Source organism: Nesoenas mayeri, assembly GCF_963082525.1.
Source record: "Nesoenas mayeri genome assembly, chromosome: Z".
In the NCBI taxonomy this organism is placed as follows: Eukaryota; Metazoa; Chordata; class Aves; order Columbiformes; family Columbidae; genus Nesoenas; species Nesoenas mayeri.
The window spans coordinates 50,508,224-50,520,433 of NC_137542.1; the positions used below are offsets into that span (position 1 = coordinate 50,508,224).

Genomic DNA, 12,210 nt, shown 5'->3' on the forward strand with positions numbered 1-12,210 from the left:
TACTATTTTTACCAAAATGGAATTTTGTAAGTTAAGATTAAAATAGTCTATCACAATGATATTATTAGTTGCACTTCCCTATATTGTCATAAACAGCAAGTGCTGTAATTTAGTTATTTGTAGAATTTCTCTTTTCAAAATGAAACAGTTTGAGTGATTTGAAATTTAAAGACCAATTCTGTAGTTATTTTTAGCATCAAGAAGGTTTTAATTCACTTGCAAATTTTTGTATATAACTTGATTTTGAAAACAGTATTAGGGATTAAACCTTAAGAGGTTTGCAGGGGACTGTTGCTTTTTGCTTACAAATCTAACTCTGGAAACATTATCAGAAGTGGAACCTCTGTGGACAGAGAAACTGTCACTTAAAGAAAATTGCAATGAAAAATTTAATTGTTTTAAGTACTTATAATATAATAGACTTATAAATATTAATGCCTTTATAGAAAAAATAAAGTTGTTTAGCTCCACTGTAGCCAGTGTTTTTGTTGACACTTTTACATTCATTGCTGTATATGTGAAGATGCCTTGCACTTGCAGAAACTTTCAAAATATGTGCTTATTTGCTAAAGCAGCTGAGATGCTGGGCGGATGCTGAACAGTTCACCCCTGGACCTACAAAAGTTATCTCACCTGCCAGAAGAACAAATAGAAGGACATATAAACCAAACATTCAAGCTTCTATTTCCTGAAAAAGGAGAGATTAATAATTTCAGACAATGGAAATATTTAGTCAATGTGCATAGTGATGAGCACGGTAGAGAGACTCCCTTGTAGATCTTCAGGGACCCGAGCATGGGTCCAGACAGGCTATTTAGCTTCCACTCATAACTGGCCCTGTACACTTCTTTCTCCTTCTTGACTTGGATCTCTGGAACCCAAATTCTCATTTCCACCTCTGTTTTCCCAAGGACAGGTCCACCAGGGAACCAGCCCAGCAGAGGCTGAGAAACAACAATGGGCAGTTCCTGCAAAGACACACCAGTGATTAGTGTTGCTGTGTCCTCACATTCCCTCTTTGGTTCTAAATTACTCGTGGTTCCTCTCTGACATCAGCTGAACTGCCTCTCCCTACTCAGAGAGGTGCCTCTTATTATCCTTACACAGTGCAACACTTGTTGTGTTTAACCAAATTCCTTCAGAAAAGAGTGCCTACACCACTTATAACCAGAAGACACTCTTCTACTGCCTCCATTAGCTGCTGTCTTGCCTGAAATTAGGTTCAGAAAAGAAGTAGTTAATTTATGTCATCTTTCCCAACGTGCAAAGCTAGTAAGAGCCGAAGACGTTGCTCAGATGATACCTTCCTCTTACTCTGGCCTTCTCTGCCACATCCCCAAATCAACCGCACCCCTTAAAGCAGCCACTTTTATTTTTCCTGGCAGTCTAGACAATCTCATTCCCTTTGTTCTTTGAGGTTTGTGGGGGCTGAAGCACAAATGGAAAAATCTGTAATCATGTCTAACGCATGAAGTATTAGGCTTCAATGGGCTATTATGTTCCAAACACAAATGCTTTTATGGTCATTTTAAAGAACTAAGTAGTATTCTGTGAAAAACTTTCCTCCTCTTCAAGTACGTCTGCCTTTAAACAAATAATGAGTTGTTTAAGAGGAAAAAAAAAAAAAAAAAAAGAAGAAATAAACTATTGCCCTTATATTACAGACACGTTATTGTTAAATAATGGTCAAATACTTCGGACAAACTAACACTGGAAACCTTGTATGGTTGTTTTGCAATTTCCTTTCCTTTTTCTTTCAGTACAGTGGAGTGGAGATAAATCAGTCTCACCTGTGCAGAAATTTAGACTGAAACCATTTTGTCTGTTCCAGGTGCTGGCCAGCCTGCGTACTGTACGGAATAACTTTGCTGCATTAACCAATTTACAAGATCGGGCACCCAGCAAGTGAGTGTCAATTTTTGGCCACTGGACTTTTCAGAATGGTAGTTTTTAAATGTAAACTAAGAAAAAAAATTAGATGTTACGGATTTCAGTCTGTGCCACCAAACCTGCATAAAACATGTGGATGAGTAATGAGTTTATTAATCCCTGATACAACAGCCCCCTTGCCTACTAATTGCTCTTGCATTGCTGTCCTTGCATAAACTTGGAGTTGTGTTTTGCAATGTATTTGGTTTTCAATAAATTAGTCATATGTCAAAGATCATTCAAAGATGATCATTGAGGCAGAATCTGAGTCTTGCAAATGAATCAAAGTGAGCAGACAGCTACACTCATTGTGAGCTGCTGGCGTGATCTGAACCTAGAATTCTGCCTAACTCATCCAAGATAATGGCATCCCACTTATCCACAGTAGGTCATGATTATAAATATGATCTTTCTCCAATTGTGTTACTGCGTCATAGTTAACATTAACGTTAGTTACACTGGCAAATTTTGTAGTGGAGTAATTTCCCTCACCCAAAATGTGCAAGTGTACATCTCTAGAACTTAGAAGTAATTAGCATTCCAAAGACAGCTGCCTACCATTGCATGTGCAGTGCCAGTAAGATATATTTCCAGCCCCCTTGGTTGGAATATGCAGATCCTATGTGGCCCCTGCTTGTAGTCGTCCACACTTCCCTGTGCAGCTGTGTCAGTCCAGCAATTTCTAGCTTTCTTCAATGGGCAAAAACAGTCCACTGAACTGTTTGACCTGACGATTATTGTGAAAGGTATATGCAAAATAATGTGTGAAAAATAATTTAAAAAATCTTTCAGGTCAGAGATCGTGGAAATTGTAAGCCCTGTTAGCATAATGATAACTATGTGTATAAATCAAACTTCGAGCTACGTATAAGCTCTAGGAATGATTTGGTAGGTTTTTAATGAACTTGTAAGTTCCTAAAATGTTCTTCTCTTGAAGTTCTCAGTCTGCAGAGAGGTTTCAGGGTCAGTTGTGAATTCCCTTCTACAATAGAAAGAAATATCTGTTCTAAATGAACTTCTTCTTTGGCAATGTCAGGGTATTCCAGTCCCAAATAATTTTCTGAGGAAATGTATTTTCTGTATTGTATTGTTCAGTGATTCAGTCATCTGTGAGTTTCTCAGGCCTATAACTTTTTTTTTTCCTTTTAAACAGACGATCACCAATGTGTAACCAACCATCCATTAACAAAGCAACTATAACAGGTAAGAAGAATTAATATCACTAAAATTCCTCCATCACAGGTTTCTGAACTTAATACTGATTTATAAAAAGTCTCACTGAGACCTGCATTTTATAATAATAATCTTATGTTGTTTCATATCCTTATATCTGTTTCATTAAAGAGGATTTGAGTCATGTGGTGACTCTAATTGGTGACTTTTGGTGCTGTTTCATGTTAGCTTTCTGATTTCTGTCTTATTATACCGGTTTTAATTCAAGTTCTTTCCCATTTTTTTCCTTATATACCAGCGTGTGACCATGTCTTGATTAGCTTCATTAGTAACTTTTTGCAATGAAATGTAGTAGAAAGTCATGGAGTTCTGTAGCTATAGCAAGGTGAAGTCTTTCTATTACAAGCCCTCAGGAAATGAGAAGAAATTTTCTGAACTGACTTTTCTGATTTAGGACAGTAAATTCTATACTATTTGTAGATGTGTGAGAGAAAAATAATTCATTTGTAAAATACACTATTATTTCTAACGAAACATTAGCTTGAAAACAGGACTGCCATTGTACGCTATATGAGTGCTTTTGAAAATTTTACCCTGCAGGATTTTAGTTATTATTATGGCAACTGGGTCTTTCATATCTTTATGGGAACATACTTTGTTTGACCTCGTATTTTTTAAGTCATTTTAATCCACGTGTTCTTACACTGTGTAATTTTTCAAGTAGTTGCATTCTCTGTGTTGCATTGGCAGAAAGAAAAAGCATTTTCTTTGCCTCTGATTAAAGCATACAGACACTTATTAAACAGACAGTTTATCATTTAAACCAAAATCTTAATGCTTCCAGAATTTTCAAAATGGCTCTTTTAATTATATAATAGCTTTGTAACTCAAGGAAGAAATGGTACTTCAGCACTTTTGAGGAGAGAAGTGTGGCTTTGTCATGATCAATACTTTCTGTCTTTATGCTCTGGAATATGTTAACATTGGTAGGTTTTTTTTTCATCTAGCCTCACAAAATATCCATATTTCCCTCTAAAAGTCCTAATCTTGTCAGTCCTATACAATGTTCTTTGCCTAGGAACTTATCTTGTAATCTCATCATTTGTGTGTAGGGCTCATCAGGAAACAGAGGGTTAAATATTTAAATCTATCCTATAAATAAAAAAGCATCCTTAATTATGAATGCTCTGTCATCATAATTGAATTCATGGTAATTAAATAAATAAGAAGGGGCGGCAGATAAATATTCAGATCAATTATAATAATAATCCTTTGTAAATGTATTAATTTAAGGGATAATTTTGGGTGATGGTTTAAAATTATTCTCCATGAGACAATTCAGTTATTGATAGATGTTACACCTATTTTTAATGGTGGGATTTGTCTCATACAATGCAGTCATCCAGAAGTCTGCTATCTTAACTGCAGATGGAGATACTGGAAAATAGGGCTGTCTCTTTGGTTCCAAGGGACTAGCTTTAGAAAGCCTATAGCACAGTAAAATCTCTGACAGTAAAAGAAAAGGTGATATCCAGAAGAGAAACTATTCATGCATGTGATCCTACCTTAAGTGCTCTCCCACCGTTTTTTGCCTGAGGTCAGCTGCTTTTCTCCAGCAGGAGAAGCAGCTGCTCAGACAATAGGACTCAAGACACACTCTGCTAGAAGATACGGTTGCATGTTTTAAATTCTCCCCAATCTGAAGGTTTCCAATCAGTTAATCCTGAGAGTGCACTCTACATAGCAGAAGCAATAAATCATCTGAAGTTCTAAAATTTAGAAGCAAGGATGTGCAGTCAGTGCTGCAAGTAATCTGGAAAATGCTTCTCTGCCAAGAAATTCAAGCAAGAGAAGGCAAATAATAGTAAGGATAGTTCAATCTAATTTAGTTTAATCTGATTTCTCAGAGTTGCTGCTGGAGTTGCTGTGCCCAAATTATGTATTGGATTGGGTGAGCTGGGGCCTGCATGCCCTGGATGTAAGTGGCTAAAACATTTTAATGATACAGGAAAGATAATAACTTTCTATAAAGCATGAAAACAGCTACAATTCATTTTGGTTGTTGAATGGAGATTGAGACTGGATACTATTTTGTCTGAACAGTTTTGCCCATTCTTAGTCATAGACTGGTTTTGATATTTCCATAGCAATGAATTTCATCACATAAGCACAGAAGTATGCATAGGTGCTTTCTTGGGACATATAAAATCCTAGTAAAACATGTTGCACTACAGTACTATGCCAAAAAGGAATATATGTTACCAATACTTCTCTTAGTCTACACAAAAAGACCTGAAAACCCTTTCAGATGCTACTAAGCTTTTTGAATTCTTCTGGGGAATGTTTGAAGTGTAGCTTGTGCGGATCCTTCCTGCTGAGAAATCCTGCTGGTCACGCTGTTCTATGAGGTAGTGTTCTGGATTATCCAGAACAACACAGTAGACAGGTAGAACCCCATCATCTCATCCAGATGGCACAGCTAGCTGTCTCAGTGAGACCTGATCACCAGTGTAACAAACTAGCTGACTGAAAGGCACAGTGTCACTAAACTATGTCAATCCTAAACCAGATACAGACACTTTAGATGGAGAGTTTATGTTGCTAAGCTTCTTAGAAGTGTCTTCAGTAAGACTCTAACTGCAGAAAGGCATGATCACAGAAAGCAGAACTGTAGCAAAAGGGAACAACTGCACAAGATATGGCGAAAAAGACAAGGGAAAGATAAAAAGGGACTTGGTAAAGTCAAGTTACTAAAATAGCAAGAGCAAAATTCTTCCATTTACTGTTTTAAGTATTCACCCTGAGGCATAAATTTGGGAGAGAATATATTAGCAAAAAAGTAAGAAACTTGAGAAGTGAAGCAGCACAGGAATCAAAAGTTCAAATTCTTAGAAGCAACAGTGACCATGGTAGCCTTAAAATTTGCAGTGATTTTCAATGTAAATATGTGGAAGCTGATGATCAAAATATGGTTTGTTTCATTCAATATATCCACATGAATCCCTTTTGGAAACTGTTGAAAGAAGCTAATAAATATCAATGGCATACTTGATTTCAATACCATCCAAGTATGCTACAGCATACTGTGTGTTCTTCTTGCAGACAAATTAGGGGGTAGGAGGTGGGAGCTTTACATGTAACATCAGACTTCTTAGATGGCACTTTTCTTACTTGCTTTAGACATCTGGGATGTAGATACCTGTTTTGTCAAGGCTCTTTAGAGTACTCTTACAGTCAGTGGGAATAAGTAGATGTGCAAACGGATATTAATTGCTTCCTGAAAGTGAAATTTCCCCCCCAAGACTGAGATCAGCCTGGGGATAACTCCATGTTCGCTGTTCAGTGCTTCCATGAGTGGTGTTCTGTGCTTCAACCAGAAGAGGGGTTCCTCTCACTATGAATCACATTTTCCAGGCAGTGATATGAATGGTGTTTCATTTTAAAGTTGATAGTAATTATTTTAACACAACCAGTGAATTATACATAATGTTTCATCAAAAAAACAAACAAAACAAAAACAAAAACAAACAAACAAACAAAAACAAACACAACAACAAAACAAAACATACCTAGCTGTGACTCAAAAATTGAGCTTGCAGGTTTTAATTTTCACTGACAAAAAAGTCAACAAGTGTTGTGGTTTAACCCCAGGAGGCAACTAAGCACCACACAGCTGCTCGCTCACTTCCCCATCCCCATGTCTCCCTTTCTACCAGTGGGATGGGGGAGAGAATCAGAAAGGGAAAAGTAAGAAAACTCGTGGCTTGAGATAAAGGCAGTTTAACAAATAAAGTAAAAGCCACACATGCAAGTAAAGAAAAATAAAGAATTCATTCACTACTTCCCATGGGTAGACAGGTGTTCAGCCATCTCCAGGAAAGCTGGGCTCCATCATGTGTGGTGGTTAGTCGGGAAGACAAACACCATCACTCCGAACAACCCTCCTTCCTTCTTCTTCCCCTAGCTTTACATACTGAGCATGATGTCACATGGTATGGAATATCCCTTTGGTCAGTTGGTGTCAACCATCCCTGCTGTGTCTTCTCCCAGCCTTTTGTGTACTCCCTGTCTGCTCCTTGACAGGCCAGTATGAGAAGCTGAAAAGTCTTGAACTGCTTAGGAACAACTAAAACACCAGTGTGTTATTAACATTCTTCTCATACAGCACTATACCAGCTACTAGGCAGAAAATTATCCCAGCTGAAACCAGAACAGCAAGCATTAGATATCTTTTGGCTGCTTCAGTTCCAGTATCTGCATTTATAAATTAGAATAATTTGAATGAGGAAGGAAATGTGTCAGATTTTAAACAGATAGAAGATCTTACAATTTCTCTGCCCACTAATAATTTGCAAATTCAATCAGACAGCTACTTTTATGTACAAAGATTCTGCATGCAGAAGGAAGTAAGTTCTGAAAGGAGGTTGTAGTATGGAGGATGTTGGTCTCTTCTCCCTGGTAACAAATTATAAGACAAGAGGAAATGGCCTTGAGTTGCACCAGGGGAAGTTTAGATTGGATATTAGAAAAAAATTCTTCATGGAAAGGGTTGTCGGGCATTGGAACAGGCTGCTCAAGGAGGTGGTTGAGTCACCACCCCTGGAGGTTTAGATGAAATTCTTAGGGACATGGTTTAGTGTTATAGTTAAGTTAGGTGATGACTGGACTCGATGATCCTGAGGGTCTCTTCAAATGGGAATGATTCTATGATTCTAAGCTTGTCCAAAAGAATGAGTTTCTGAGCCTCCGAATACTATCACAACGAGATATAGGGTCTGATTCACATACATACATGTACTCAATAGACATAATACCTAATTCATAGTAGTAGCTTTAAAGTGGATTTAAATGTAGTTTGCGTAAGTGGCCCTTTATATTACAAATGCAGTGCCAAAGACCTGTAGGTGAAAACTTGTATGCATAACAAAAAGGGCATTGAATTTAACCATAAAGTAAATCATAATTGCAAACCTGCACTTTTTAGAAGCTCTTTACACTTTACAATTTTCCATCAAAAACTAATGCAAACCTGTTTAATCAGACAGAGGAAAATATATGGAACTGTTCAATAACAAGCTACATTTTACATGATTTATTAAAATGTATGAAGCTTGTGGCTTAGTGTCAGGAAAACCCCTTCAGATTTTGTCATGTATGCAAAAAACACAGCAATAGAGAAAAAAATTATTGGCAAAGATTCTGAGGTCATAAAGCTAACCAAATTAATTTTCTAGTCTATGTTTTCATTGCATCTTATTGGGCCTGAGTTACACTCTTTCCATTCATGGCTCAGCATCTTAAATCCAGCAGAAATCAATATCCTGCTAATTAAATGGAACTTCTTGCATATTTTTCATGGTATTTGTCCAACACCTTTCATGATCTGTTTTGATTAGTTTCTGGTTTCCTAGTTAAGTTATGTTTGTGAAATGGGACTTACCAGTCTTTTGCTAGAGATTTCATTTTATTACATTTAAAGTATAATCAATCATAATTTAATAAATAAACATTAACTAATTAAATATTAGCCTCCTGTCTTTCAGCATGATATACTTAAACAAATATCACTATAGTAAGCTAAACGTCTATATTCATATACACAAATGTCTTTCTAAATACAAACAGCTGGGCATAAAAGAAGAACCAAAGGTTACAAATGGAAACCAATAGGTAACATGGCATTGAAATAATAAATTATTTGAAGTGTGTATATCTCTATGTAAGTATATCTCTCACTCATACCAGTTCTGTAACATAAAGATTTTTTTTAATAACAGGATGGAATTAAAATAGAATTAATTCTTGTTCAGTAAGAAGTAAAATTCTCGATATGCTTTAAACTGTTCAAAAGACCAGAAGGCAAAGTGTTACATGCCCTGCTGACTCTTCCAGGGCCTAACCAGATTGTACAGTGTACCACTGCATGGAGATGTCCTCAAAAATCCAGATGCCTTTTATTCTTTCCTGTGTCTGGGATTTTGACAGAGCACTGCAGGGGATAAAGTAAACATGAAAACATGAGTGAACACAAAAACCAAAAATGGTTTGATATCCAGGTGAAGACCAGAATGAGTGATCTCCCTCAGGGATCCTTATTGGGACCGGTATTATTTAATGTTTTTGTCGGTGACAGGGACAGTGGGATTGAGTGCACACTCAGTAAGTTCACTGACAGCACTAGTCTATATGCTGTGGTTGATATGCTAGAAGGAAGGGACCCTGATGGACTTGAGAGTTGGGCTTATGCAAAACTCATGAAAGCCAAGTGTAAGGTCCTGCACCTGTGTCAGGGCAATTGCAAACATGGATACAGGCTGGGCAATGAGTGAATTGAGAGCAGCCTTGAGAAGGTCTTGTAGGTATTGGTGGATGAAAAACTGAATATGAGCCAGCAATGTGCACTCGAAGCCTAGAAAGTCAATTGCATCCTGGTTTCCACCAAAAGGAGCATGCAGCTAAAGAGAGGTGATTCTGCCCCTCTATTCTGCCCTGGTGAGGCCCCACCTGGAGTACTGTGTCCAGCTCTGGAGCCCTCAGTACAGGAAAGACATGGACCTGGTGGAGAGGGTCCAGAGGAGGCCACAAAAATGATCAGAGGGATGGAACACCTCTACTGTGAGGACAGGTTGAGTTGGGGTTGCTCAGCCTGGAGAGACATTATAGTGACCTTTCCGTACCTAAAGCACGCCTACAGGAAAGATGGGGAGGGACTGTTTATCAGGGAGTGTAGCAATAGGACGAGGGGTATCTGTTTTAAACAGAAAGAGAGTTGATTTAGATTAGATATTAAGCAGAAACTCTTTACTTTGAGAATGGTGAGACATGGGAACAGGTTGCCAGGAGAGGCTGTGGGTGCCCCATCCCTGGAAGTGTTCAAGGCCAGGTTGAATGAGGCTTTAAGCAACCTGATATATCTGAAAGTTTCCCTGCCAATGTCAAGGGGGTTGAACTAGAAGACATTTAAGGTCTCTTCCAACTCAAACCATTCTATGATTCTATGAATTCAGATAGTAGATAAAAATAAATATTTATATTGTGCAATCCAGAGCAAATATAGATTTAGCTTCACATGAAGTCCCTCTGGCTGGTCAATGTAGTTCAGTAACCAATTAGCAATGCAGATATCCTTTATTTTAGGTAGTTTCAGCTATTCTGTTTGCAAAACAAGCTCACAATTTTCGAACAAATGTCCTGAATAAAGGATTGATGGTCATCAGCTTCAGTGGAGTTGAACCAAGCACCTATCACTACTGTATAAAGTACTTTAAAGAGGCCTGTACATTGTTTTTTTTAAATGATCAATAATATTTTTCATGAATAAAACAGATTTGAAAAATAGCTATATTTACATCAGCTACTCTTTTTAGTTAAACACTAAAGGCCTTGCCTAGGTCCTGACAGCTAAAAGGAGAGTCATCTCATTTACAACCTTCTTACCCACAATAAAAACAAAGTCATATTACAGGGTACAAATTGCATTCACACTGAAATTCATTCAGCCCACAGTAAACAATCCGTGCAGTGAGCAGGCAGAGAATCTGAGAGGTAGGAGTCTTTTCCCCACCCAGCCTTTCACAGTCACTTTGCCAACTTCAGAGGTGAAGCAGCAGTTTCTTTTCTTGAACATAAGGGTTTGTGGGCATTTGATATTCACAAATGGAAGCCATATTTGCTAATATTAGATGAAAAAAAATAGCTCTCTGTGTCACAGTTTGTGCAGCACAGTCATATGCTATAATGAAAAAATACATGCTTAAAATGGGTAATTTGAAAAGATAGCTACTAAATTGTTCTTCCCTTTTGAAGGGAATAGCATTTGTGCCATCAGTCCGGCCCCTTCCTTGGTTTAGGCAAGAGGTTGTTATTGACAGGATACATGTGTGAAGCCTTACTGAATGCTTTCTTCATCTTGCTTTGTAGACCTTTAATTAACATTGCAAAAATTTTCTAACTGAATTAGAGATTCCAAATGATATTTTTACCTACTGCTCCTTTAAGTTTGGTGGGTTTGTTAAATAGTGATTAACTTTCTCAATGCAGAACAGCAGAAGGAGGATTGACATGGTTTTGGACAACACAAGCTGTTCATGTATCTTTTCATATTTAGGAAGTGAATAAAACCAGGGCACAAAATAGAATACTCCCTACATTTGACTACTGCATAGTACCATAGAAAAATCTGAAAAATTCAGGCTCTCTGTACAATGAAAGTATGACAAACCTAAGAGTTTTCAGGATTGCCTAGGATGTTTAAGCAATTACTTGCCCTGACCATACCAATTTCAAAATGGTGGTTCATGTTATGTCATTTAAAAATGCTAATTAGCATGTATCATGAAAAGATGCATTTTGCTCAGTATTATGTGCACTCTGAATTTTGCATTTCAGCACTGATATCTGACAGTCAAATATGTAGGCTTTCGTAAACCAGCAAGTTAGTTAAACAGAGAAGTACAATCATAGTTAAAAACATTCATGGAAAGAATATCCATGCAATTGAAACTAACTATGTGAATCAACAATTAGGAAATAACTGTAGTTGTTTTGCAGTGTGTAGACTACAACACTTGGCTTTTACATATGACTTTTAATTTCTTAATGGTCTATTTTCTATGGAAATTTGTTTAGGTTATCAAAGTTCATATAGACCTCTGCATATGAAGTACATCCAGCACCTCAGGTTACTTTTCCTTAGGACTGCAGTGTATTACAGCCTTGATCTGAACCTAGACCTACACATTTTGAAATTAGAATAGTGATCAGTTTACAAACAAAACAGGAGAGGCATCATCAGTCTTCACATTGATTACCTGATATGCAGACCAACATTGATCTGCTCTTCTCACTTTTAAATTGGTCTCACATTATGCTGCTTCCGTGAATGTTCCTACATTACCGTTTCATCCAGCTGTCTGTTTTACTGGAAAGACAGACAGGATTACAAGATTTGTGGGCTTCCTCTTCTCCTTTCAGCCAAGCTGTGTCACTTACCATCACTGGTAGTCAAGAACTGTACATGACCTAAGGCAGCATTTACTGAATCAATAAGAACAGCAAAAAACTGAAAAGAGTGAAAGGTGGTTTGGTTTGTAGGAGATGGGAAGAATC

General features: G+C 37.4%; 1 protein-coding gene across 3 annotated transcripts in view; it reads left to right on the forward strand.

Annotated features, from left to right (window-relative positions):
* Window positions 1-12,210, forward strand: part of PDE4D (phosphodiesterase 4D) — a gene marked incomplete at its 5' end in the record, with an annotated part of 511,345 nt that overhangs the window by 413,799 nt on the left and 85,336 nt on the right. For all 3 annotated transcript variants that reach the window (XM_080363172.1, XM_080363170.1, XM_080363171.1), the window contains 2 exons: window positions 1,832-1,905; window positions 3,083-3,132. In XM_080363172.1, the coding sequence (XP_080219298.1) occupies window positions 1,832-1,905; window positions 3,083-3,132 (124 nt within the window). The remainder of the gene's footprint in view (window positions 1-1,831; window positions 1,906-3,082; window positions 3,133-12,210) is intronic.